General features: G+C 50.9%; 1 protein-coding gene across 5 annotated transcripts; it reads right to left on the bottom strand.

Annotated features, from left to right (window-relative positions):
• Nucleotides 1-3,157: 3,157 nt before the first annotated feature.
• On the bottom strand, nt 3,158-20,774 carry MTHFSD (methenyltetrahydrofolate synthetase domain containing). 5 transcript variants are annotated; one of them, XM_015475725.3, is made up of 9 exons: nt 20,708-20,774; nt 20,219-20,287; nt 17,117-17,220; nt 16,284-16,397; nt 14,228-14,341; nt 11,450-11,540; nt 9,140-9,252; nt 8,760-8,885; nt 3,158-3,943 (listed from the first exon to the last, which is right to left on the bottom strand). In XM_015475725.3, the coding sequence occupies exons 3-9, from the start codon at nt 17,177-17,179 to the stop codon at nt 3,479-3,481; spliced, it is 1,086 nt and encodes a 361-aa protein (XP_015331211.1). In that variant the 5' UTR covers nt 17,180-17,220; nt 20,219-20,287; nt 20,708-20,774; the 3' UTR covers nt 3,158-3,478. The 5 variants fall into 5 exon arrangements, with proteins under 5 accessions (XP_015331211.1, XP_005218570.1, XP_059732590.1 ...); XM_005218513.5 differs by lacking the exon at nt 20,219-20,287; XM_059876607.1 differs by lacking the exon at nt 20,219-20,287 and having other exon boundaries at nt 20,359-20,774.
• Nucleotides 20,775-21,401: the final 627 nt, after the last annotated feature.

Consider the following 21,401-nt stretch of genomic DNA (forward strand, 5'->3'; position numbering starts at 1 on the left):
TGATGCTTTCTAAGGCCCACTTGACTTCACATTCCAGGATGTCTGGCTCTAGGTGAGTGATCACACCATTGTGATTATCTGGGTAGTGAAGATCTTTTTTGTACAGTTCTTCTGTGTATTCTTGCCACCTCTTCTTAATATCTTCTGCTTCTGTTGGGTCCATACCATTTCTGTCCTTTATCAAGCCCATCTTTGCATGACATGTTCCCTTGGTATCTCTAATTTTCTTGAAGAGATCTTTAGTCTTTCCCATTCTGTTGTTTTCCTCTATTTCTTTGCATTGATCACTGAAGAAGGCTTTCTTATCTCTCCTTGCTATTCTTTGGAACTCTGCATTCAGATAAGTAATGCTAAATAAAATCATCCATGCATAGTGACAAATTTTAGAGAACATACAGAAATCACGATGCAGAAAACACAAGAGTTAACACTGCAGCCTGGAGAAGCGCCCAGAAGACAGCTCATCCTGGAGGGCTCATATGGATTCCAAGGGGGATGAAGGAATAAGCTCTTCCTTAAATTCAACGTCTTGTCCATCCCTTCCTAACCCAACATTATAAAACATTCTCTTCTATTATCCCCAAATTCCTTTACATTTATTTTTATGTTTAGATACTTAATTAGCCTGGAATTTATTTTTACACGTGGTATTATTTAGCATAACTGACATAATGCACATAAATTTGAGCAAACTCCAGGAGACAGTGAAGGGCAGGGAAGCCTGGTGTACTGCAGTCCATGGGATCGCAGAGTTGGACACAACTTAGCGACTGAACAACAATGATTTAGAAATCCAAGCTGCTTTATTCACCCTTCAAAATAACAAATCTAGAGGAGATCCTGTCACTATGTCCATTCACAGTTGAGCATGTGGAAGCTCAGAGAGGAGGTGCCTGCCAGTGGCAAGACAGATGCTCTTGGCCAAATCTGTGTGGTTCTGAAGCATGTGTGTTAATGCTAGCTATGTCTTAATACTGTGCAGAGGAAAGACCAGAGGTAAATAAGAGGCAATATCAAGGCTGCTTATGCGGTGGGGTGAGGGATGACACCCTTTGTATAATACTTCTGACAGCCCCAAACTTCCAGAATGGAAAAGCCTAAGTGATGGCGAGCAGTGAACCTCAAAGGAAACAGAATGTTAGAACTGGCCAGGCCTTAGGAACAACACGCTTGACCCTCTCACTATAAAGCTGAGGACACAAATGCCCAGAGAGGCTCCACGATGTGGCCATATCATAGGAACAGACAGAGGAGATGGCACAGCCCCAGGACCTGGCCCCCGTGCAGAGCGGAGGCTGGGTTTCTGGAGAGGGTGCTGCTCCGGTGTGGTCGAGTCTCCTCGCATCGCAGGCAGAGCTGCACTGCTGCTCAGGAAACAGGATGGGACCCAGGAGTCACAGCAGAGCCACTTAAAAAGGTTCATGCAGTCTCAGCAACTTGTCAAGTGCTCATTTTCCATTATTCTCTTATTATGTGAATTATACGATTATGACACTGACAAATACTCAAGAACCCTGGGAACAAAAAATGATCCCTGATGCCCCTCCTGGCAGGGCTGAGAACTCTGGCTCCAGGGCTGCCCAAGGGGAGGCACACACATGATACATCGGGGGGGCTACTGTTTCAGGCCGTCTCCCACCTGCTAACCTACTGTCCCAATATGAAAGTGATGAATGCATTCAGATTATCTGTGTATCAGCACACCTGGGTTCTTCTGGCTAAAAGTGACGGGGACTCCAGCAACCTGGCCCAGCCCACAGGGGTCATCCCTGAAACACAAAGCTCAGCAGTGTGAGGAGCTGGGTCCAGGCTCACTGGACACCCGGCCCCAGGAGCGAGGCGCGGACACAGCCTGCCCCTCGGCTCTGACTGACGGGTCCCTTCATTTCTGCGCACGCATCAGCAGGCGGTTCTCGAGGCTAAAGGATGGCTGGCGGAGAGCACAGGCAGGGACAGGCTCACTTCCTAACCTCCCAGGGTGCTGCTCCAATGGTGGCAAAGCAACAATAAAGACATCAACCAAAACCCAGCATGTCAAACGCAAGAGGTGTTCTGGGAAAGGGGGAAACCCAAGCGGGGAGTGAGGAGTTCAGATATCAGGCCGCTACTCTGGACTGGGCAGTCAGCTGGTCTGGAATGGCCAAACTGAACACAAGTGACCAAATGACACCAGCTGAGGGAAAGGGGCGTATGGTTTGGGCAGAGAAAGGTGAGCTCAGAGCCCTGACAGTCTGGCCTGTGTTAAGATATTCTACTCCTTGATTTTGTTCACAAAAATGTGGAAAGAGGCGGCATTTAATGAGCAAATCTAAGGGTCGATTCTTTTCCCAAACTCTCCACCAATAAGAAAATGCTTTTCAAAGAGAGACTGAGTGCCTTGGGAACATTTTCTTCAAAGCGCAGGCAAGGCCTGCCCCCTTGAGGCGTAATGATGGGTTCAAATCATGCTCAGTAAGACTCTCTGGTGAAAAAATAAACACTTCCAATGAATATGCATTTGAAAAAAATAAAATCTCCACTTAAATGCTTATCTTGACTTTTCACCCAGGATCAACTGCAAAGGCGCTTCTGTTTAGAAAGCACAGTTCAGCCAAAGTCCAGCTTAGTTTTAGGAGAGAAATGGAGGGAAAGATGCAGAGAACACACAGTAGTGGGCAAATGAGTGTGAGAGCATCTGTTTGGCCTCGTCTGTGACACAGGCTGGGACCCCTCACTTTTCAAAGCCAGGATCTCCTAGAGGCAGAGCTTCCTGCTGTGCGGGGACAACTGGCCGACAGCAGGGATGGGCCGGCGGGGGGTGGTGTGGGTCACCCAGAGGGAGAAGCCCAGCTGCAATGGTGAGGAGGGGACAGAGGTGAGACCACACGGCCAGGGGGCCCTGTCGGACTGGCCGCCATCTCCAGCACCAGGGCTGAGATAAGCAGACTGTGCCCCAGGGACTGGACTAAACCCCCTGGCTTCTGTGGGGTGACCGTACCTTTTTCCCTCCAACAGTGAGAAGCCAAGAAGCTAGGAACAAAAGGGTCACTTCTGGTTCCACCCTGCTGTGCCTCTGCAGCTGGTCCCTGTCAAGGCCTCTCCTGGCAGACTCTTCCATGTACCTCCTCTTAATCCCCCACGCCTCTCAAGTTCAGAATGCAGACCCTCTAGACTGCTGTCAGAATTTACTCCTGTTCTTTTATTGCCCACTCAGTCCCCTCAACCAAGAAACCAGCAGGGCTGTGACATTCCGCAGGCTGAAGGACCAGGATGCGCCGAAGCCTGAATATGAACTTCCTGTCTCCAAGAGACTCCAAGTCCCTCACAGGCTGACTTCCTGCCCCCAGGAGACACTGGGCAGCAATGTCTGACTTCCCAGAAAGGGAAGCTCAGACTTCCCAGAAAGGACCAAATTCAACAGCAGCTCAGGCAGCAATGGCTCCACCACGGCCTGCTATGCTGGGCTCGGAAGTTCGCTGGGGACCAGAGCGGCACGTCATCATGGCCCAGCAATTGCTGGTTGATGGTCAGGTAGTGGCTCTGCGGTGTGGCTGCCCACCAGATCACTGGCCCTCTGCTGCCTGGCCAGCACCACCCTCACTGTGTTGGCGCCCAGGCGGAAGCCCTGCAGGCAGGCAATGGCCTGCTGGGCCTCGGCCGGGTCCCGGTAGTGAAGGAAGGCCCCGTGCTGTGGCCCCTGCCAGGTGAGCCGCGAGGGCGCCACGCCCAGTGCGCTGAGGGCCCGCTTCAGTTCGCTCACCCTGGCATCCCGGGGGAGGTTCCCAATCTGAACAGAGCTGAGAGGCACAGAGCCCAATTCTGGTGGGGCCAGGTCCCGAGGGCTTCTGGTGGCACCCGGAGGGCTCCGGGGCCCGTCCCGGAGGGTGACGTCCTTCCCAGCCTGCTCCTCTTGGTGGCGCAGGCTTCTGAGGATGGGCATCTTCCCCAGCATCTCACAGCTGATCTGAAAAAGCAAAGCAGTTCCAGCTATTCTCAGGGCGTCAGTCCCAGGGAAGAAGCATCGGTCATGCAGGAGCCTCTGCCACACGTGCTCGCGGAAGACTCAGCACCCTTAGGCCAGCTGTCTCCCTCTGCCGCTCTGTGTCCGCCCAACAGGACACGGCACCGGGTAGCTGGATGGCTAAGGCAGACAAAGAGGTATCCTATGCAAAAGTGGAGCTAAGATCACTGGTGTGAGGGTTACAGGGTTGTAAATGGCAACTGCCCTGGCGACCTCCCAGGATAACAGGGCACTTTCTACCTCCGTATCTGTCCCCTCCCCTGACCTACACCTCGGGTGGGGTGAGGTCTTTAATGGGGCCGTGGGATCTCCTACCCCTCCTCCTAAGGGCCAAACCCATCTAGGCGTCACCGAAAAAGCACAATTAAGGCAAATGTAGAACAGAACACTACACTGAGAATACTTTCTAGCAATGGCTCATCAGGCTACAAAACAACGCATTCCACACACAATGTTATCTCAGCCAGTAGGACTTTCACACAAAGGACCCTTTTGGCTTTTTGGCTAAGTTGATCAAAGAGCACTTGTAGCAACGGAGGTGACAAAAAGAGCCCCAATACTCGAGGCTGAGGCCCTGTGCTGTGTGCCAGGGGCACTGGGGGCTGAGCAGGGGCAGAACTGGTCTCACGTGTCCTAAGGAACCACACAGCAGAGAAGGAACTCTCTCCACAAGAAGCCCTCACCAGCACTGCCAGGGAGACAAGCTCAGGTCTTTTTGACAAATTATCCTTTAGAGGTGCATTCTGGCTTCTGTTTGGGGCATAAAGCACGTAAACAATCAGTCACCAAGGGAATTCCCTGGTGGTTCTGTGGTTAGGACTCCTCACTTTCATTGCTGAGGGTGCAGGTCAATTCCTGGTCAGGGAACTAAGATCCCGCAAAAAAAAAAAAAAATTCAATCACCAAGAGGCAAGCAATGGTCCAAATGCAGGCTTCCAACAGACATGAGTACCTCAACATGGATCAGCACACAAAATGAACAGGTCTAATTTTTCTACAAAAATAAATAGTTCAAATAGTACCAGAGTTCTCAGTATATTCAGAATCACATGTGACTTAGGGCAATGGTTCTTATCCTTGGCAGGGTGTCAGAGACCCTGGAGAGAAGCTAAGGTTCCCTCCCACAAAGGAATTCCCTAAAACTGTGTACAATATCCCAACACCTGTGAATGAACCTCCAAACTGCAAGAGACACACAGGTCCCAGGTTGAGAATCAATGGATTAGGATAAGATTGAGAAGAAACAAGAACACCCAAGCATGTCAAATACCCTCTCAGAGACCTAGAGGCTTCTAGCCCCCACTGGCTCCCACTCCCAGTGCTATGCAGGTAGGTGACTCCACCGCAGCAGAGCCTCGCCCGGGAGTTAGAGCCTCCCCAGCCAGACACTGTTCTTGGCACTGGCACAGCTGAGTCAGGAGCCATGCGAGTCTTCAGAACAGAGCATACTCTTGCACAGAGAAAAACTTCCTCCTCCTCACATTTCCCATTGAAGTGAAGTGAAGTGAAAGTTGCTCAGTCTTGTCCGATTCTTTGCGATCCCATGGACTATACAGTCCATGGAATTCTCCAGGACAGAATACTGGAGTGAGTAGCCTTTCCTTTCTCCAGCAGATCTTCCCAACCCAGGGATCGAACCCAGGTCTCCCACAAAACAGGTGGATTCTTTACCAGCTGAGCCACAAGGGAAGCCCAAGAATCCTGGAGTGGGTAGACTATCCGTTCTTCAGTGGATCTTCCTGACCCAGGAATCCAACTGGGGTCTCCTGAATTGCAGGCGAATTCTTTACCAACTGAGCTATGAGGGAAGCCCCACTACTGAGATGCAAAAAGAAAACAAAAACCATGTCTTTGCCATGAAGACACCCACAAGATGGGGCCACGCTTCCTGATCAAAGGGCATTTTCCTCCACTAGAGGCTCTGGGTCCCAAAGAATCCCAAAGACATCCTGAGTCCGGCCAACCCGACTCCCTCCCACATCCCTGGTCTGCCTTCTTAAGGAGTTCAAATTCTTGTATTCTTTCGGAGTGTTTAGCAGCAAATTTAAACTGGTCATATTTAGAGTCGTAAGGATTTCTTAAGTTATTGGATCATTTAGAAAGGATGATCAAATTTAAAACAGTAATCACAGTCAAATGAAAAGTGTGTCTTATGTCCTTGTATGGAAGAATGAAACATTACCCCAGTCCCCACACCAGCAGTGGGAGCCACCAAGGCCATACCTCCTGGTAAACACCGTGCATCCACTGGGCCCGCTGTGAGGCTGTCTCGGCCTGATGACTGCCCCTTAAATACTGAAACTCCCGTGATTTTTGCCCAGTGGATCCACAGGCCTGCCTCAGGTAGACGTGCACGTTCTCAAGAAGCCTGGCCCCATGGGGCAAGGCTCCACACTCACGCAGCAGATATCCATCCTAGAACGTGTGTGCTGCACACACGCATCCTTCTGTGCACATCCCCGGAACTCGCTGACCCGAGCCGGCACTCGGACAGACTGCCATCAGCGGCAGGACAAGGAATGCCCTCCAGCACACCGTGAACCGACCGAGCCCACAGCATCGCCACACTGAGGGGTCTTGGGAACAGAAGTGCAGAAATGCAAGCCTTTTATGTAGAACTGCTCATTTTGAGAGCACTGTGTTCTTTAGGACGGCAAAGCTCAGCGTCAGTGCCCTCTCCGCAGCCTCGCAGCCCCACGCCCCATGAGTTCTGAAGGAAAAGCCTCTCTGATGAGGGGGCCTCTGCTACTTCACTCCCCCAGTCCCCTGGCCCCCGTTGTGCTCACTGTGGAATGGCACATTCGGGCTGATGGAGGCCCGAGGTGCTGGCCTCCGAGAGCCCAGTACACAGGCTGGATTCCCACACGGGGACCCCCAGGGGTGCTGTTTTTCCTGGCAGTTAGGAACGTTTGTTAGGTTTTTTGTCAATTTGCCATGTGAAATAAAAGATTTTGCTTGTTAATCAAACAGGAAAAAAATTATGCCTTCTGTAACTAATCATTCCATTAAAAAGCTGGTATAAAGCAAAATTGACTTTTTTGTATGCCCCAATCACTTCTTGCTGAAGCATGCAGATGGCAGTCATTTATGAATACATGTTCCCTTTAGAGATTAAGTTTAAAACCTGTCCCCTACAAATGCACACTAAGCCCAACACAATCAGAAATCTGACTCTCGAGGCATCTGCCACCAACCCAAGACGACACTGGCTCTAACCTCACCCCCGGCCCACACTGGGGTCACGTGAGTTTATGTGGGGAGTGTCACAGAAGGATCAGGATCTGCCCATATGTGCCCAGGAGCCAAGCTGAAACAGCACTACAAGCAGCACTGAGCCGCCCCCACCACCTCCCCGTCCCAAGGTGCTCTGGCTGCACACACTGCAAGGCCAGGCAAGAATCTGGGGGCGGAGAGTCCCTGCCTTCACAGGACCCACACAGAGGGACGGCCAGCTGGTGGCAGAACTGAGAACTCAGGACCCACAGTGAGGGATTCTCGCCATGGCTGCAGTGACGATTAGCAGGAAGACGGTGAGGTCCCGGCAAGCAGGCATCGGCGTGGCTGAGGGGTCTCAGGAAGCTGTGGCTGGACTGTGCTTCTCTTTCATCTAAGAGGGATTATATTCATCTAACACAACTGATGACCTAACTTGTTCCTGTTTTCATCTTTTTCTTACTAAATTACAGGTATTTTCCAAGGCAACCATCTCCTCACCCTGGCGAGGCCCCCAGAACCCTCCCTCCCTGCACCACAGCTGGCCCTCAGCTATGAAGAGTGGCCCCTCTGGCGCATTCTCCCAGATCACATGCTCAGCCCTGAGCACAGCCCCCTCGTTCCCATGGCCGGTGTCTGGGCCACCACTCATCTATAGGGAGACTGTGGGCCTGGATTCCAAGGAACCCTAAGTTCTAACCACCCTGAGGGATGTTTCAACAGTCATGAAGGATGCTGCACCTTCTCCCTGCTCTCACCGGGGGTGATTCCAGCAGGAGCGCAGGTGTTCTGCAGGGAGACCCTCGGGGCGGGGTGAGAGCACAGGATGTCCCCTCTGGGCCATCTTTGGTGGTGGACACTGCTGATTCCCACGCCCAGAGGAAAGCAGCCTTCCAGCCCTGGATGACTCAAGTGTAAGGAATGTGAAATATGGACAAACATGCTAATTTGACCAAAAGTTTCAATTCAATCGGAGCACAACTTCTCCAGCTTTCTCAGTAACTCTGGCTGTTTTCCAGCAGACAGCATCATAACCTAGAGGTTGGCTTCTGGGGTCAAACTTCTATTGCAGACCAGTCTGTGATACATGCCACTGCCTACTCTGGAGAGAAAGTTACCATGGCATCAGCTTATGAAGCTGTGGGTACTGCCTCCTACCAATTCCATTCTGCATGGAGATGCAGAAGAGGCACTGAGAAAGTTGGCTTACAAAAGGAAAGCCCGTGTGTAGCTGGGGTGGCAGAAGACAGCTCTTAGAGATGAAACCAGCTGGCAAGTAGATTCACGGCGTTAGCTCTCCTAGTAGAGCTGGTCACCTCCCGCCGCTACCGCTGGTGTCATGAATCCTGCCTGCTTGGAGGATCTGGTGGGCTTCTTAAGTATGTTCTCCAGCCCACGCCTGGAGACTGATTCAGAAGCTGTTGTTCAAAAGCTCTCGGGTGGCCACGCAGGCCTGGGGACAGCAGTCCTGACAGAGAACACAGGGAGAGGAGGTGTCTGTGAATCACAGGCCGGCGCTAGCCTCGCTCCACCTCACGTGACCCACCTTGGACCATGCGATTCCCGCTGGCTTGGGGCGCTCACACCCTGTGGTGATGACTCGAGTTGGAGTGAGGATATAGTCCACAGTGAGGTCGTGGTCCTCGAGGAGTGCTTCAGGTATGTCGACGACCTGGTCGAACAGAAGCGGGTGAGGGAGCTGCTGGGGATGCGGCCCCAGCCGCATTCGCCGCGCCGCTCGATGGAAGGATGATGTCCCCCAAACCCGTCCTGCTCCAGGCCCAGCTGTCACGCCACCAAGCACATCCAGCCCGGCAAGCCACACCCGACACGGTGCAGAAAGAAGGCAGAGGCCCAGCTGCCCTGCCCCAGCCCTCGCGCTCCATGCCCAATGGCGGCTCTGCTTGGCCTGTTCCCAGGAAGCACCTGGCAGTCATGGACGATGGTGACCACTGGCGTCCCCTGGCTGACCGCTCCCATCGACACCATCATGGCGTATTCAAGGTCAGCATAGCCTTCTCCCTTCCCAATTCTCCAGCCTAAGAGGCAATGCAGAGAAGCAGCACGTGTGGGTTCTGGGGAATCAGGCAGGAGCGCACTTCTCATCGTGGACTTGGGGGAGTTCAAGGGGAAGTGCCGCGCAGGACGGGTACCTCGGATAACACAGTCAAGGAACTTGGCACCCTGTGCACCTTTACAAAGGAAGTAGAGCTAGCACTTACGTGAGCTTTATGTTAACAGATCCACATTTAAAAGGGATGGAAGAGTAGTTTTTAAAGCACTAAACACAAGTTCCTACTAAAGGCAAGTCGTTTCCATTGTGCAGGGAAAGCAGGAAGTCTGCATCAGGGGCCCGGATGTGAGCTGGCTCAGCCCTGCCTGAGGCGCTAAGCAGGGGCCTCCCAGGGGGCCTGGCGCTTAGCACTCTGCACGGCCACTGTGCGGGGCGCCGGCTCAGGCCCTAGTCAGGGAACTAAGAGCATAGCCCCACAACTTGGAAGGAGGCAGTTTAAGCAGGGCTATGTTGCAAATTCACAAATGCGGCACAAGGCACAAGAAAAGGATTTGTTATCTGAAGCTCAAGGACAAGCTAAGCAGGGGGAAAGGACACAAGACAATGGACGTGAGCGTGCTGTGAGCTCCCAGCCAAGTCCAGTTACTCCTCTCAGTAGGACGCCCAGGCCAGCCAGGAGTTCTGACTTCTGTGTGACGTTAGCACTTTTCCAAGCACAGAAGCACCATCACTCAGGCATCCTTCTAAGAGTCAGACCTGACTGTGCCACTTTTACAATGAGAAGTCTTCAACCATGCATGCAAAGAAGAGAAAGACAATTCAACAGCAGGGCAGCAGAGGGTGCAAACGGACCAGAGAGACAGGCAACAGTGTTCACAGGAGAAACATTCAAGCTCACCCAAATCAGATGTAAATCAAGAGGCAACTCAAATACCATTGCTTACTATCAGACACAAAAAGTGAGGTGTGCTAATCCTATTTATTAACAGGGGAAGAGAGAGGGAGGCAAGGCAGATGGTGTGTGAGGATGTGAGGTGGGCACCCCTGCTGCAGTGTAACCTGGCAACATCAGGACTTAAAAACCCATTGGCCCAGCAATTCCTCTCCTAGGAGTCATCCCACAGGTAGTCCTCAAAGGCCCCCTAGACCATAGGACATGACTACACTACACCCTCTGCGTGTCTGCACACAGAGGGTACCCTGAGGACATAGGTAAAGCGTCCGTAACGGGAACACATGGAAAACAAGGAACCCAGAATTGTAACATCCTGCTCCTAGGTGTCTCACACAGTAGCTCAGAGCAGGAGCAGGGGAAAGAGTAAATTTAGGGCGATAATGTTAAAGGCTGACACTGAAAAACACAATGCTCAGGGTTGGGAACGAGAGACTTAGAGCACTTCTCACCAACGACTTACTGGGAATCGCCAGCGAGTTACTGGGAACCTACTGAAGGAAGAACGTGGCTTTGGCTGATAAACTTCCAAAGAGAGATTTGGGATGAGCATCTCCGGACAATTTCTTGGTGGGAAAAGAAGAAAGAGAACGCTTTCCTAGTGGCAGGGGCCCCAATCGTACACACAGGTTCAAGTCTGCAATGTGCTGACCCCACTCCAGAAGCAGCAGCTTGTTCCCAGACAGCATCAAGCCGAGCCTGGAGTGGGGCAGGGCAGAGGGGAAGAGGCCCCAGGGAAACAAGTCCGAGGGCGGCTCAGCCCAGCACCCAGATGACCCACGCTTTCCCAGCTCGCAGGCTTGCAGGGAGAAGCCTCAGGCCCCACAGGCAGGCTCAGGACACCCTGCACTGACCAGGAAGCTACTGCTACACAAGAAAAAAGAGGTTCAGAACCCAACGTTTCTCCATTTACTGGAGGCTCTCCAAAACCAACTATTTACTGACACACTGCAAATAAATCCAGCTCCAGTTCCAGTTAACTTAAGAACAGAGAGGAAATCTTTCACCACCTGAAAAGAGATGACCTCATGTCATTTCTCCTGTTAAGGAAAAGTGGAAATGCTGTAAAGGTGTTGAGTGGGGATAAGAGTGGGCGGGACTGAGTTAATTCTTCAACATGAGTGATAGATGCAGTGGTTTTGCGGCCAGGCATGCACCCAGAAAGCTGAAATTACTCACTGTCATCATCTGTAAGGCGGCCGGAGCGCTGGGGGAACAGCAGGCTGCACAGTCAGTGGTCACATCTCAGAGTTTCTGTTCTTAATCTTACCTTTTTCAGAAACAGCCACGGACCCCACCACAACTAAGTCCACAAGGACCTTGGAGTCCAAGCCCACGGGAGTGCTGTAGTTCCTCACGCCCTGTGAACAGACACGCGACCTGAGAGCTCCCGGCACAGCGAGACCGCCTGCCTCATAACCCACGGGGAGGTGCGCTCAGGCTCCGAACCTCCCGCGGGAAGCAGGTGAGCCGCCCCATAGCAAACGATGCAGCATTGCGGAAGCAACAGCTCAGGAAACCATGCATCAGAACCATTTTAAGGCAGTTCCCACAATTCTTCACCAGGGGGATCTGACAGCAAATGAATAGGACTTTCATTGCATAATATTCAGTAAATCATTCTCTCCCAGGAGGCAGGAGAGCACAGTGATTAGAACCCAGGGCCAGGAGTCACAGGAACTGGGTCCAGACCCCTCCTCTGCGGCCTCAGCAGAGGGAAGCTCTCTGAACATCAGTCTCTTCCTCTGTGACACAGGGACAGCAGCCCTGCCTCGTCCCGCACATTGGAATGAGATGACAGAGCGCAGGCAAAGCATCCAGCATGTAAGACGCGGCCGTTAAACGTATGGGACATGTTAGTTCACCATGAACACTGGAGGCCTCTCTGCATGAATAGCCAATTATTCAACCAAAGAGCACCCAAAGGACACCCACTTATCCTAACTAACACGGCCTGAGTGGAGGGAGGCTACTGCGGCCATGACTCTGATGACAGGCCCTGGGGAAATCTAGGGAACTAGAGTTGGACACTGCGTGGCCCAGTACCCTGCAGGAGTGGCCACCGGACAAGTGCCAGGTCCACGACAAGTGACTGGTCCAAGGAGCGGTACTAGGATTACCTTGGGGCCTTCCAGCAGTCAAACCACAGTCATTGTCCCCAGGGGCCCCCATTGTGGGAAAGCCTGTCTTTTCTTAAGCTCATCACACCCATGCAGCCAGGCATTTCTCGCCCATGGCTGGCATCTTCAAGCCTGTTTCAGGGGGCTCAGCGCCTGGCAGCCTTGGGTAGCAGACACTGGCATCAGGTTTTCTGTGCTGTAACCCGTCTGTCAGGCCCCCCTTTCTCTCAGTGGTCAGCCTCACCTGCTCAGTCTGACCAGACAGAGCATGAGCAACCAGGAGTCTCCCTGACACTCCAAAGTCCTGTTCCATTTAACCAAGAGTCACCGGCGGGGAAGAGGGACTTAGGCAGTTAACAGACCCTTCTGTCTTCCCCCTGGAGTGGTTCCCAGAACACTCCTGAGTCAAAGAGTAAATGCAAAGACAATGATGGCAGACACAGGTGGCTGGGGCATGACAGTGGCAGGAGGCTGAGGCACAAACTCAGTGACTTGCCTGCCATGAAGTAAGGCGACATCACAGTCTCCTAAAGTGATATACATGGTGGCAGCATTTCACCACTAAGCTTTGGCCACCTAAATAATAATCGTACTAAACCTGCATCTGCATTAGACATGTCTTTATGACTCTCTATTTGCCATTTTCCTCTACCACAGAGAAAACAACACTCTGAGGTTCATGACCCTGGATCTCTGATTTCTAGCCAGTATCTCATGATATAAAAGAGCCCAAACACTGTTCAATTTGCACTCAAGCTCAGTCGTGAGAGCCGGCCTGGCTTCACTCTGGCCAGGCCATACTTTCAGGAGCGCCCATGAAAGACCGGCCAGTGCTGGCGCGTCACAGAGCCTCCTGGGAACGACCTGAGTGTTGGTCACTTTTCAAAGGGGAGGGGACGCTGTGAAGGGGGACACAGACCACTGCACCGGCACCACAGCCACATCTGACCTGGACTTCAGTATGAGGAAAAGGGCTGCTTTTACTGTCCACAACCCATGATTATAACTGACCAGATTCCCTGCCAGCCCTCGGAAGTGTGGGCCTGGGTCTGTGGCCACATCCACCAACTGCAGGGGAGCATGTGGTGGGCACTTTGAACACTGACCAGAACCAGGGTCATCTCTTACATTCTCACATTTGTTTTCCCTTTATTTTTTTTTCCCACACGTTTTGTTATCTTACTTAATTATATGTATTTTTGCATGTCACACCAAATTCTGTTTTTGCAATAAGACAGGTTATCAATAAATGACAATAAAGCATTCACTTGTTATACACTAGACTTAGGTGGAAAATCCCTTTTAGAAAGGTATTTCTTGATGCTCCATTTCTCATTTTCACCAGATTAGGAATCAGATTATGATCTGGGGTCAACTCTAGAACTCTGAAAAAAGTCACCAAATTCTATTTCTTTGTCTATAAAATACTAAACAAATTTCATTATAAGGCACTCTAATGTAATGTTTACAGTATACTGGTTTCATCGCATTATGAGGCAGTAAAAAAATACTGCTAAATTACTAAAGCCTTTATTACTTCAGCACTTGGTGAGACAATTTCCAATTGAACATATTTTGGAAATTCTACCCTGTTTCTGGTGGTATCAGAGAAAATGCTCTAGGACACTGAACAGCATCAAAAGCTAACTCTAGAGGGCGCCAGAGTACCAGAAAATTGGCTTTTCTTTTTCTCTTTCTTACCAGGAATTTACTATTTGTCACCTTGGTGCAAAAGAAAAACCAAGTGCCTGGCAGCTTTTCTGCTGGGTTCCTGTAACGACAAGATTGCTGAACACCCCACACCACTCTTTATTTGATTTTACTAAACACAGACTTCAACCCTGTGGCAGAGTCACACTGTTCTAACTCACCAGAGGGCATGGCTGAGAGTGGTTCTTCCCTGCGGCTGGTGCTGCTTCCAAACTCACCTGAGAGGTGGCACATTTTCTCAAGATGTCTTTAGTTGCCCCAGGGGGTGGAGTAATCTTATTAAACAACCCCGTTCTCAGTCGTGGTGTTGGAACCAACAACGTTTTTTTGCTCTTTTAAAAAAAAAGACAGTGAATAAATTACAAAATTTAACATGGGAACTTTCTTACGTATTGTTTTAACATTTAGAACAGAAGCAAGCTACCATTACCTGTATTTTGGGGTATGTGTCAAGAAGATGAGCTGGTTTGCAAACTCAACTAAATAACACTTGGGCACGACTTTACTTAAGAGCGGTTTACACTACCCTGACTCAGAATAAAGGGGCGAGGGTTTGTAAAACTTGCTGATTCTATTCTACTTGCCATTCAAAACTGTTCCCAGTGAAAATGATGACGCAAATCCAAAAGAAGTCTGTCCTGAAGAAAACTCCACCCATAATCTTGCTGTGCCTTATGCTCCTCGAATTAAGCCCTATCCAGGTACAATGATGTTTTATTTTGAAGCCACGTTAAGACATTACCCCATCAAGCACTTATATCTAATTTGTTGCTCAGTAAATCAGTCTGGGAGATCAGTACCCATTATAATCAATAATTTACACTGACTTGTGTCAACAGTCGTTTTCTTCTATTTAATTCTCAAATGTTTATTGCAAGACCCAGAGCAGAGGTTTTCAGAGTGGGGGCTTCTGGGCACCGTTTGACATGATCAGAAGCTCTGGGGTGGGTCCCAGCAGCCTGGTTTAATAAGCCTACCCAGGACTCCTGATGCACAGGGTAAGTTTGAGAACCACGGCCAAGGACACTGCTGCAGATTATACAAGGGTGGGCCATTAGGCAATTATAAAATTTATAAGCTCTTTATGTAAAAAATAGCATATTTTACTTTTTGAGCAGGAGATGACAGCCTAAGACCAATAAAAGTCCTATAAAATTACAGTTTGGCTTTCTTAAATAAAGGTTTTTCAACCCCACGAAGCATATTTCAACAGAAGGAACAACAGAGGTGGGTGACTTTGTCTGCAGTCTCCAGATTCTGGTGTACTGCCCAATACTCTGCTAACCCGTTGGTTGCAAACTAGAGGTCCCTGGGGAGCTCTGAGGCTCACCAAAGTCCAGGTCCACTCAAGCCTGACTCAGAACTGGACATCAGCAGCAGTCTTTCAAAGCTCCCCGGCAGGTGCTAACTTACAGACAGGACGCTCAGACCTGGAGGTCTCATAGTGCGTTTACTATGACCGAGTTCTAGTAATAGCACCAGATGAGGGTCTGGGGTCGAGCCTGGGAAGCTGTACCCCCAGGCATGCTCCGTGGTCGTGCACATCACCATCCTAGCCTGATTGAGTATGCACCCCCCACCCAGGATGGAAGGTGCCCGCAGAGCAAGGCTTCTCAGGAGGTGTAGGGAAACTGAGCTGCCACCTGAGCCCAGCAGCATACGGCAGGATCCCACAGACCCCACACTGCCCCAACATCAGCCATTAAATGAAATGAAGGCTGTCACCTGAATGTTACTGCTTTTATAGTTTTGTTTATATTTAATTTACATGTGTATTTTGATTTTACAATCACACTGGAGCTATGAAATTAAAATTTATGCCAAGTTTTATATTTATGCCTATTAAATGAAATTATAAATTAAGGCAACCCTGGGGGTAATTTTTCTTCTTGAAAAGGGACCTATTATATATAAGAAACACTGTTCTAATTCATGTGTTTGGGGAACTCATTTATCAGATTTCTTACTTGTAAGTCATCAAGTTTCAAAGAATTATAGTATCACAAATGTAGTAGGAGAAATATACATATTGTTAATTGTTTTCTTCTGGAGAGGTACATCAATGCCTTTTCTCTTTGAATTCAGACACGTTCAGGACTTCTGACTGACAATGAAAGAGTTCTGAATGTCCTGGGAAAAACAACTCCACAGACACATTCTGCATGGAGGGAATCAGAACCCTCCCTCCAAATGCAGGATGGTGCCCACTCGCCAGCCACCTGCGGCGGGCAGGCTGGTCAGCAGCCAGGGCTCTGGCTCAGGGAATGGGATTACCTGCAGCGCTAGCAACCGGACGCCTTCCAGTGGTTTATCAGGGTCCACTTTAAGTTCCTGCGTTCTGGCAAAAACCTCGAGGTCTCTGATGTTTTGGCAAGCCAGATAAGAGCCCTGGTTAGGTAGAAAGACAGAGGTGCACTTACTTCAAGGACGAAGAAACGGGCGTTTTTCTGGGGAGCGTCAGGGTTGACTTTAATGGTTCTGGCCATTTTGAACGCCTGCAAACGTGGGAAATGCTCGGCGGCCCGAGAAGCACCCTGTTTTTAAATGCAAGTGCATGTTACCAAGAGGCCACTGCCCTGAGCCACCTACAGCCTGATGCTCCAGCACCTCCCCCATACAGGCATGAGGGCCAGTGCTGAGACCAGGTCTGGGGTCACCCGAGAAATGTCTAAGGGGGCAGCCAGGGTACAAAGGGCTTGGAAGCCAGCCCCACTGGCTGGGGCTCCCTCTCAGAGTACGTCAGCCCTTAGGAGCCCGGTGTGTGAAAAGGCACCACAGGATCGAAGGCTTCCAGCTGGGAGAAATATTCCACTCTGTACCAAATGGGTAGCAGTAGCCTCAGTACCACCTCAGGGCAAGATGCAACTCAACCACCAATCCTGCACAGAAAGGCAAGAGGCACTTGAGAGTGAGTGTTAAGTATTAATAAGATGATGAAGGCCATCTCTAAGCATAGAGACATCCTGGCCAGCTGGTTCAGATTTCACACCACTCACTGTTCAGCGAGTTCAAATTCACCGTGAAGCGGGGTGGTAACTGTCTTACTACTGTTACTCCTTCAGGAATATCCCAATTTCCTTGTGAATGTTCCAGGAATGCCTCAGTACCTTGAAGTTGGGAATCCTGTGATGAACAGGCCGGGGAAAATCAGCTAAATTTTGTGATTCCATGTAGTCCCAAATTTGCTCACGAATGTCCTGTTTGGAAACACCTACAGCAATAAAAGGTGTGACTGATAAACACATGGACAGGAACCCCACAGCACAGCCGTCCCAGGGCCCGCCTGCTCCCACTGCACCCTCAGCTCTGCCACGCCAGACAGAATCTAGGGCTTCTGACCCCTACGTTGAAAAACCAAGGCTGGTGACATTTTACACCTCAACAGATTGTTATAGTCCAAACACAGTGTACATAACCAAGTGCTTAATGAAGCCTGTTCTATGAACCTGTAGCAGCAGCACAAACACCACTCAGGCCATCGACCCAAGCATTCCTAAGTCCTTTCTTGGAGACACGATCCTGCTCAGTCAAGGCTCTGTGATCTCACTCTGTCTGTCAGTCTTGAGACAGCTATGATTACTTCCCTCCTTCTGCAAGGCCTGTTCACTTGCCTGAGTGATGTGTAAGCCAGCTGCTACTTTGGATTACCTACTGCAATCCACTTTATTGCGAGAATCTTTATTCTAGGTCTCACTTTGGAAATGAATTTTCAGGCAACAAATATTCCTTAATTATTTGATTAGGGAAAGCCTTTAGAAACCCTGCATTAACTACATGCTCCTCTTGAAATGGAGAACTACAAAAAGCAGTTTCCAGTCGAGCGGGAAAAAAACAAAAGTGGCACATTCACATAAACGCATTTATATGGAGTTTCGTTTTTCTTAGTCCAAAGGCCTATCCTTGCACCTGTGCAGAAGTTTGCACCAAATCACTCTGCTGTGACATGGCACCTCTCAACGCCTGGGCGGGAGAGAGGGGCAGCTTCACCCTCTCAGGTCCTCAGTCTCCCCTGAGTGAGCAAAGGCTGCTCAAAAGTGACACAAGGTAGCCGTCCCATAGCAGACCTGGAGCCCCCAGCCCGGGTGGTGGGAGGTGGCTGGTGGCTGGCTTCTCACCATAAACATTTATGAATTATGTGACTTTGAATCTTGTGAATAAATTACATTTTAAATAACTTTTTTGTAAATGGAGTTTTAAAACACACAAAGGCATCTATATAATGAAGAGCCTCTCTCACTGTCTACTGAGTACCAGGTCCCTTCCCCTGAGATAGTCAGTTGCATCTGTTTGTCCTGATGAATTTTTCCCCAGGCATCTCAGGCTTCAGACAAGAGACACTCCACTCTTGTCCCTCATTCTCTTTTCCTAAGAGGGCGCCTGAGACAAACAGCTACATATACTGCATTGGGTTCTGTTGCTGTTTACTTATTATCCTGCAGATTGGCCCATACGGTATATAAAAAGCACCCTCATACTTTTCTGCAGTTGCATAGTATTCCATGATGTGGGTAGGTCAAATTTTACTCAAGCAGTCCTTGACTGATGGGCAGGGGGGTGTCCAACCTTGCTACTGACATATGCCTTTACAGACCTCGCCAATTTATAATGCTTTATTAAACTTTTACATGTAGTTTTATCACGTTAAGGACCAGAGCCAAAGGTTTCCAGTGCTTGTGCCCTCAGGCTAGACACAGATCCCTTGGGAACAGCACCCATACCAGGCCCTTCACAGGTAGACCCCAGAGCATCCTGGAGCCCACTGCAAACACTCGGGTGCCTCTTGACCCTTCTGAACCAGAAATCAGGACTGCAGATTCACGTGTATTTAGGGAACAAGCATCTCCAAGGATGCGGGACTATAGTGCTGTCGGCCGGGTTAAGGCCATGTAGGCAGTTTCCAGGACTTGGCTTGTTCTTTCCTGCTGGGAACTCTGCACTTTCTGGTCTCTGCCGGAAGTCTGTTCTACTCCCTGTCAGTCAAAGCCTCCCTCTTCAAGGCCCAGCTTTAGCACCACCTCCAGGAAGTCTCCCCTCCATGCTGCTCCAGTGCTCTGAGGATCCCTGACACAGAGTGTGGAATGGGCTGCAAAGCCCTGCTGACCGCTTCAGCCTCATCTCTTGCCACTCCCCACCTTGAATTTAAAAAGTGGCCCAGTGTCGGTCCCTGGCCTCACACATCTGTACCCCTGTCTTTTTCAGGTCTTTGTACCTCCTCTCCTCCCTTCTCTGGTTCACCCCTCCTCTCCCGTCAGGGCTAGCTGAGACAGACATTCCTCCTTTGGGACCTTTGATTCTTGAGGAACCCAAAACGCCCTCACTGTTTGTTGTTGTTGTTGTTTTTCAAAACAGAAACCATTAAAACAAATTCCCTGGTGGCGCACTGGTAAAGAATCTGCCTGCCAATGCAGGAGACATGGGTTTGATTCCCAGTCCAGGAAGATCCCACATGCCGAGAGACAACTAAGCCCAGGAGCCACAACTATTGAGCCTGTGCTCTAGAGGCGGGAGCTACAGCTGCTGAAGCCTGAACGTTCTACAGCCTGTGTGCCACAACAAGGAAAGCAGCCTCAATAAGAAGCCTGTGTCCTGCATCTAGAGAGCAGCCCCTCCCTGTCACAACTAGAGAAAAGCCCCTGCAAACAATGAAGACCCACGACAGCCAAATAAATAAACAATTTTTTTTTAAAAAGCTATGAGATTACTTTCACTAACAACTCAGAGGTCCAACAATATCCCCAGCACTGTGCAGGACGCTGTGTGGGACCCAGGAGTTGTAGGAATTGCTGCCCTTGGTCCAGAGTCAATTAATCATCACATCTGAGTGACTCCCATTTAGAACGCAGTGGACTAATTGCAAGGGGAAGGAGAGAATGTAAGGGCAGGTCCCTGCCCTTGGAAAGTTACCAAAACATGGGAAATAATTAGGACAATAAAAGGTGACATATATTAATGTGAGAAATGCATGAACCCTGTTCTGTAACTGCCCGTCAGGTCAGCCTGGGTCTCCCTCCTCCTTCTACCTCTAGCCCCGAGCGCAGTCCTGGCACTTGGCAAGCGTCTCCGAAGGTCTTTGTTACCATTCCACCGAGCTACCAGCACCTGTTTCCCGTGCTGTTTCCATGCTGCCCGGGCAGTAACGGAAGAGGGGATTTATTCACATTTCTCGAACTCGGCTTTAATAGACCGTGGGGCAGCAAGAGCCTCAGTACCATCTTTGCCAGGCAATCCTGCAATCAATCACCGAAGCTCAGGGGCTCTGGGGCGAGCCTCCTCAGGGCCTGGGGCAGACGACACAGGAGACAGCGCTCATCGCGGGGAGGCGGGTGAGGAAACGGACACCACCACCTACCCAGAAGGCAGCCCCGCTTCTTCTACCTACTCCACCGACAGCGTCCCAACCCCGCTCAGAACCCTCGGAGACCCCGCCCGTCCATGTTCCCCTTCTGTCTCTGGCGGTTTCTCCTCCCAATCCCTGGGGACTCCTCCGCGACCCCTTGCCGTCCCTCACGCGGCCCTTCCGCGACCCCCGGTCCGTCTCTCAGGCGGCCCCTCCGCGTCCCCCGCCCGACACTCAGGTGGCCCCTCAGCCTTCCCTGGCCCGTCTCTCAGGTAGCCCTCAGCGTCCCCTGCCCGACTCTCATGTGGCCCCTCCGCGTCCCCCGCGCGTTTCTCAGGTGGTGCCCGGGGCCTCCCCTCACCCGCCCTCGGCTCCATGGCGACGCTGTCAGTGCGCGACGCCTCCCTCGGCGGAGTCCCGCGCGAAGTGACGTCACCGGTGCGCGCACTCCCCGCGCCTGCGCACTGGTCTGGACCGGGGGGCACGGTGGCCTTGCGGCAGAGGCCTGGTGGGAACGCTCCGCTTCACGCATGCGCGTGCGATTCCGCGCCCCGGGAGGAGGGCGGTGCGTGTGGTCCCTGAAGGTTTCTTCTCAATCAGGCCAGCACTGAGCGCTAGGTCTGAGGGGCATTTGCCAGGGGTGGGTGGGCAGAAGAGGGAGCTACCGAGTGAACACCCGTAGCCTGCCCGAGCCCACTGCCAGTTCAAACACATCCACCTCCATTTCTAGTCCCCAGAGGGCCCCTACTCCGGGAAGCCGACCGGGATCGCTCCTCCATGACTCAATTCCTCTCCTGTGAGACTCTACAGATGTTAAATGGCACGGTCTGCTTTCTGCTCCCTCTCTTCTCTCTGCGTCATCTTCACACAAACACCTCCTAAAGTGCTAAAAAGTAAATAAGTAGAATAATAAAACAATTCTAATAACAACAGAAGCTGGCTCCCGAGAAGCTAGATTCCCTTCCCCCTGGGGAGTGAGTCACTCTGCTTCGTTCAGTCCTTTGTAGGCCCCTAGGATCTCCCTCTCTTGTGGTCACCGTGAGACCCAGTGCTCA

This window comes from Bos taurus, chromosome 18, assembly GCF_002263795.3.
Source record: "Bos taurus isolate L1 Dominette 01449 registration number 42190680 breed Hereford chromosome 18, ARS-UCD2.0, whole genome shotgun sequence".
NCBI classification, from domain to species: domain Eukaryota; kingdom Metazoa; phylum Chordata; class Mammalia; order Artiodactyla; family Bovidae; genus Bos; species Bos taurus.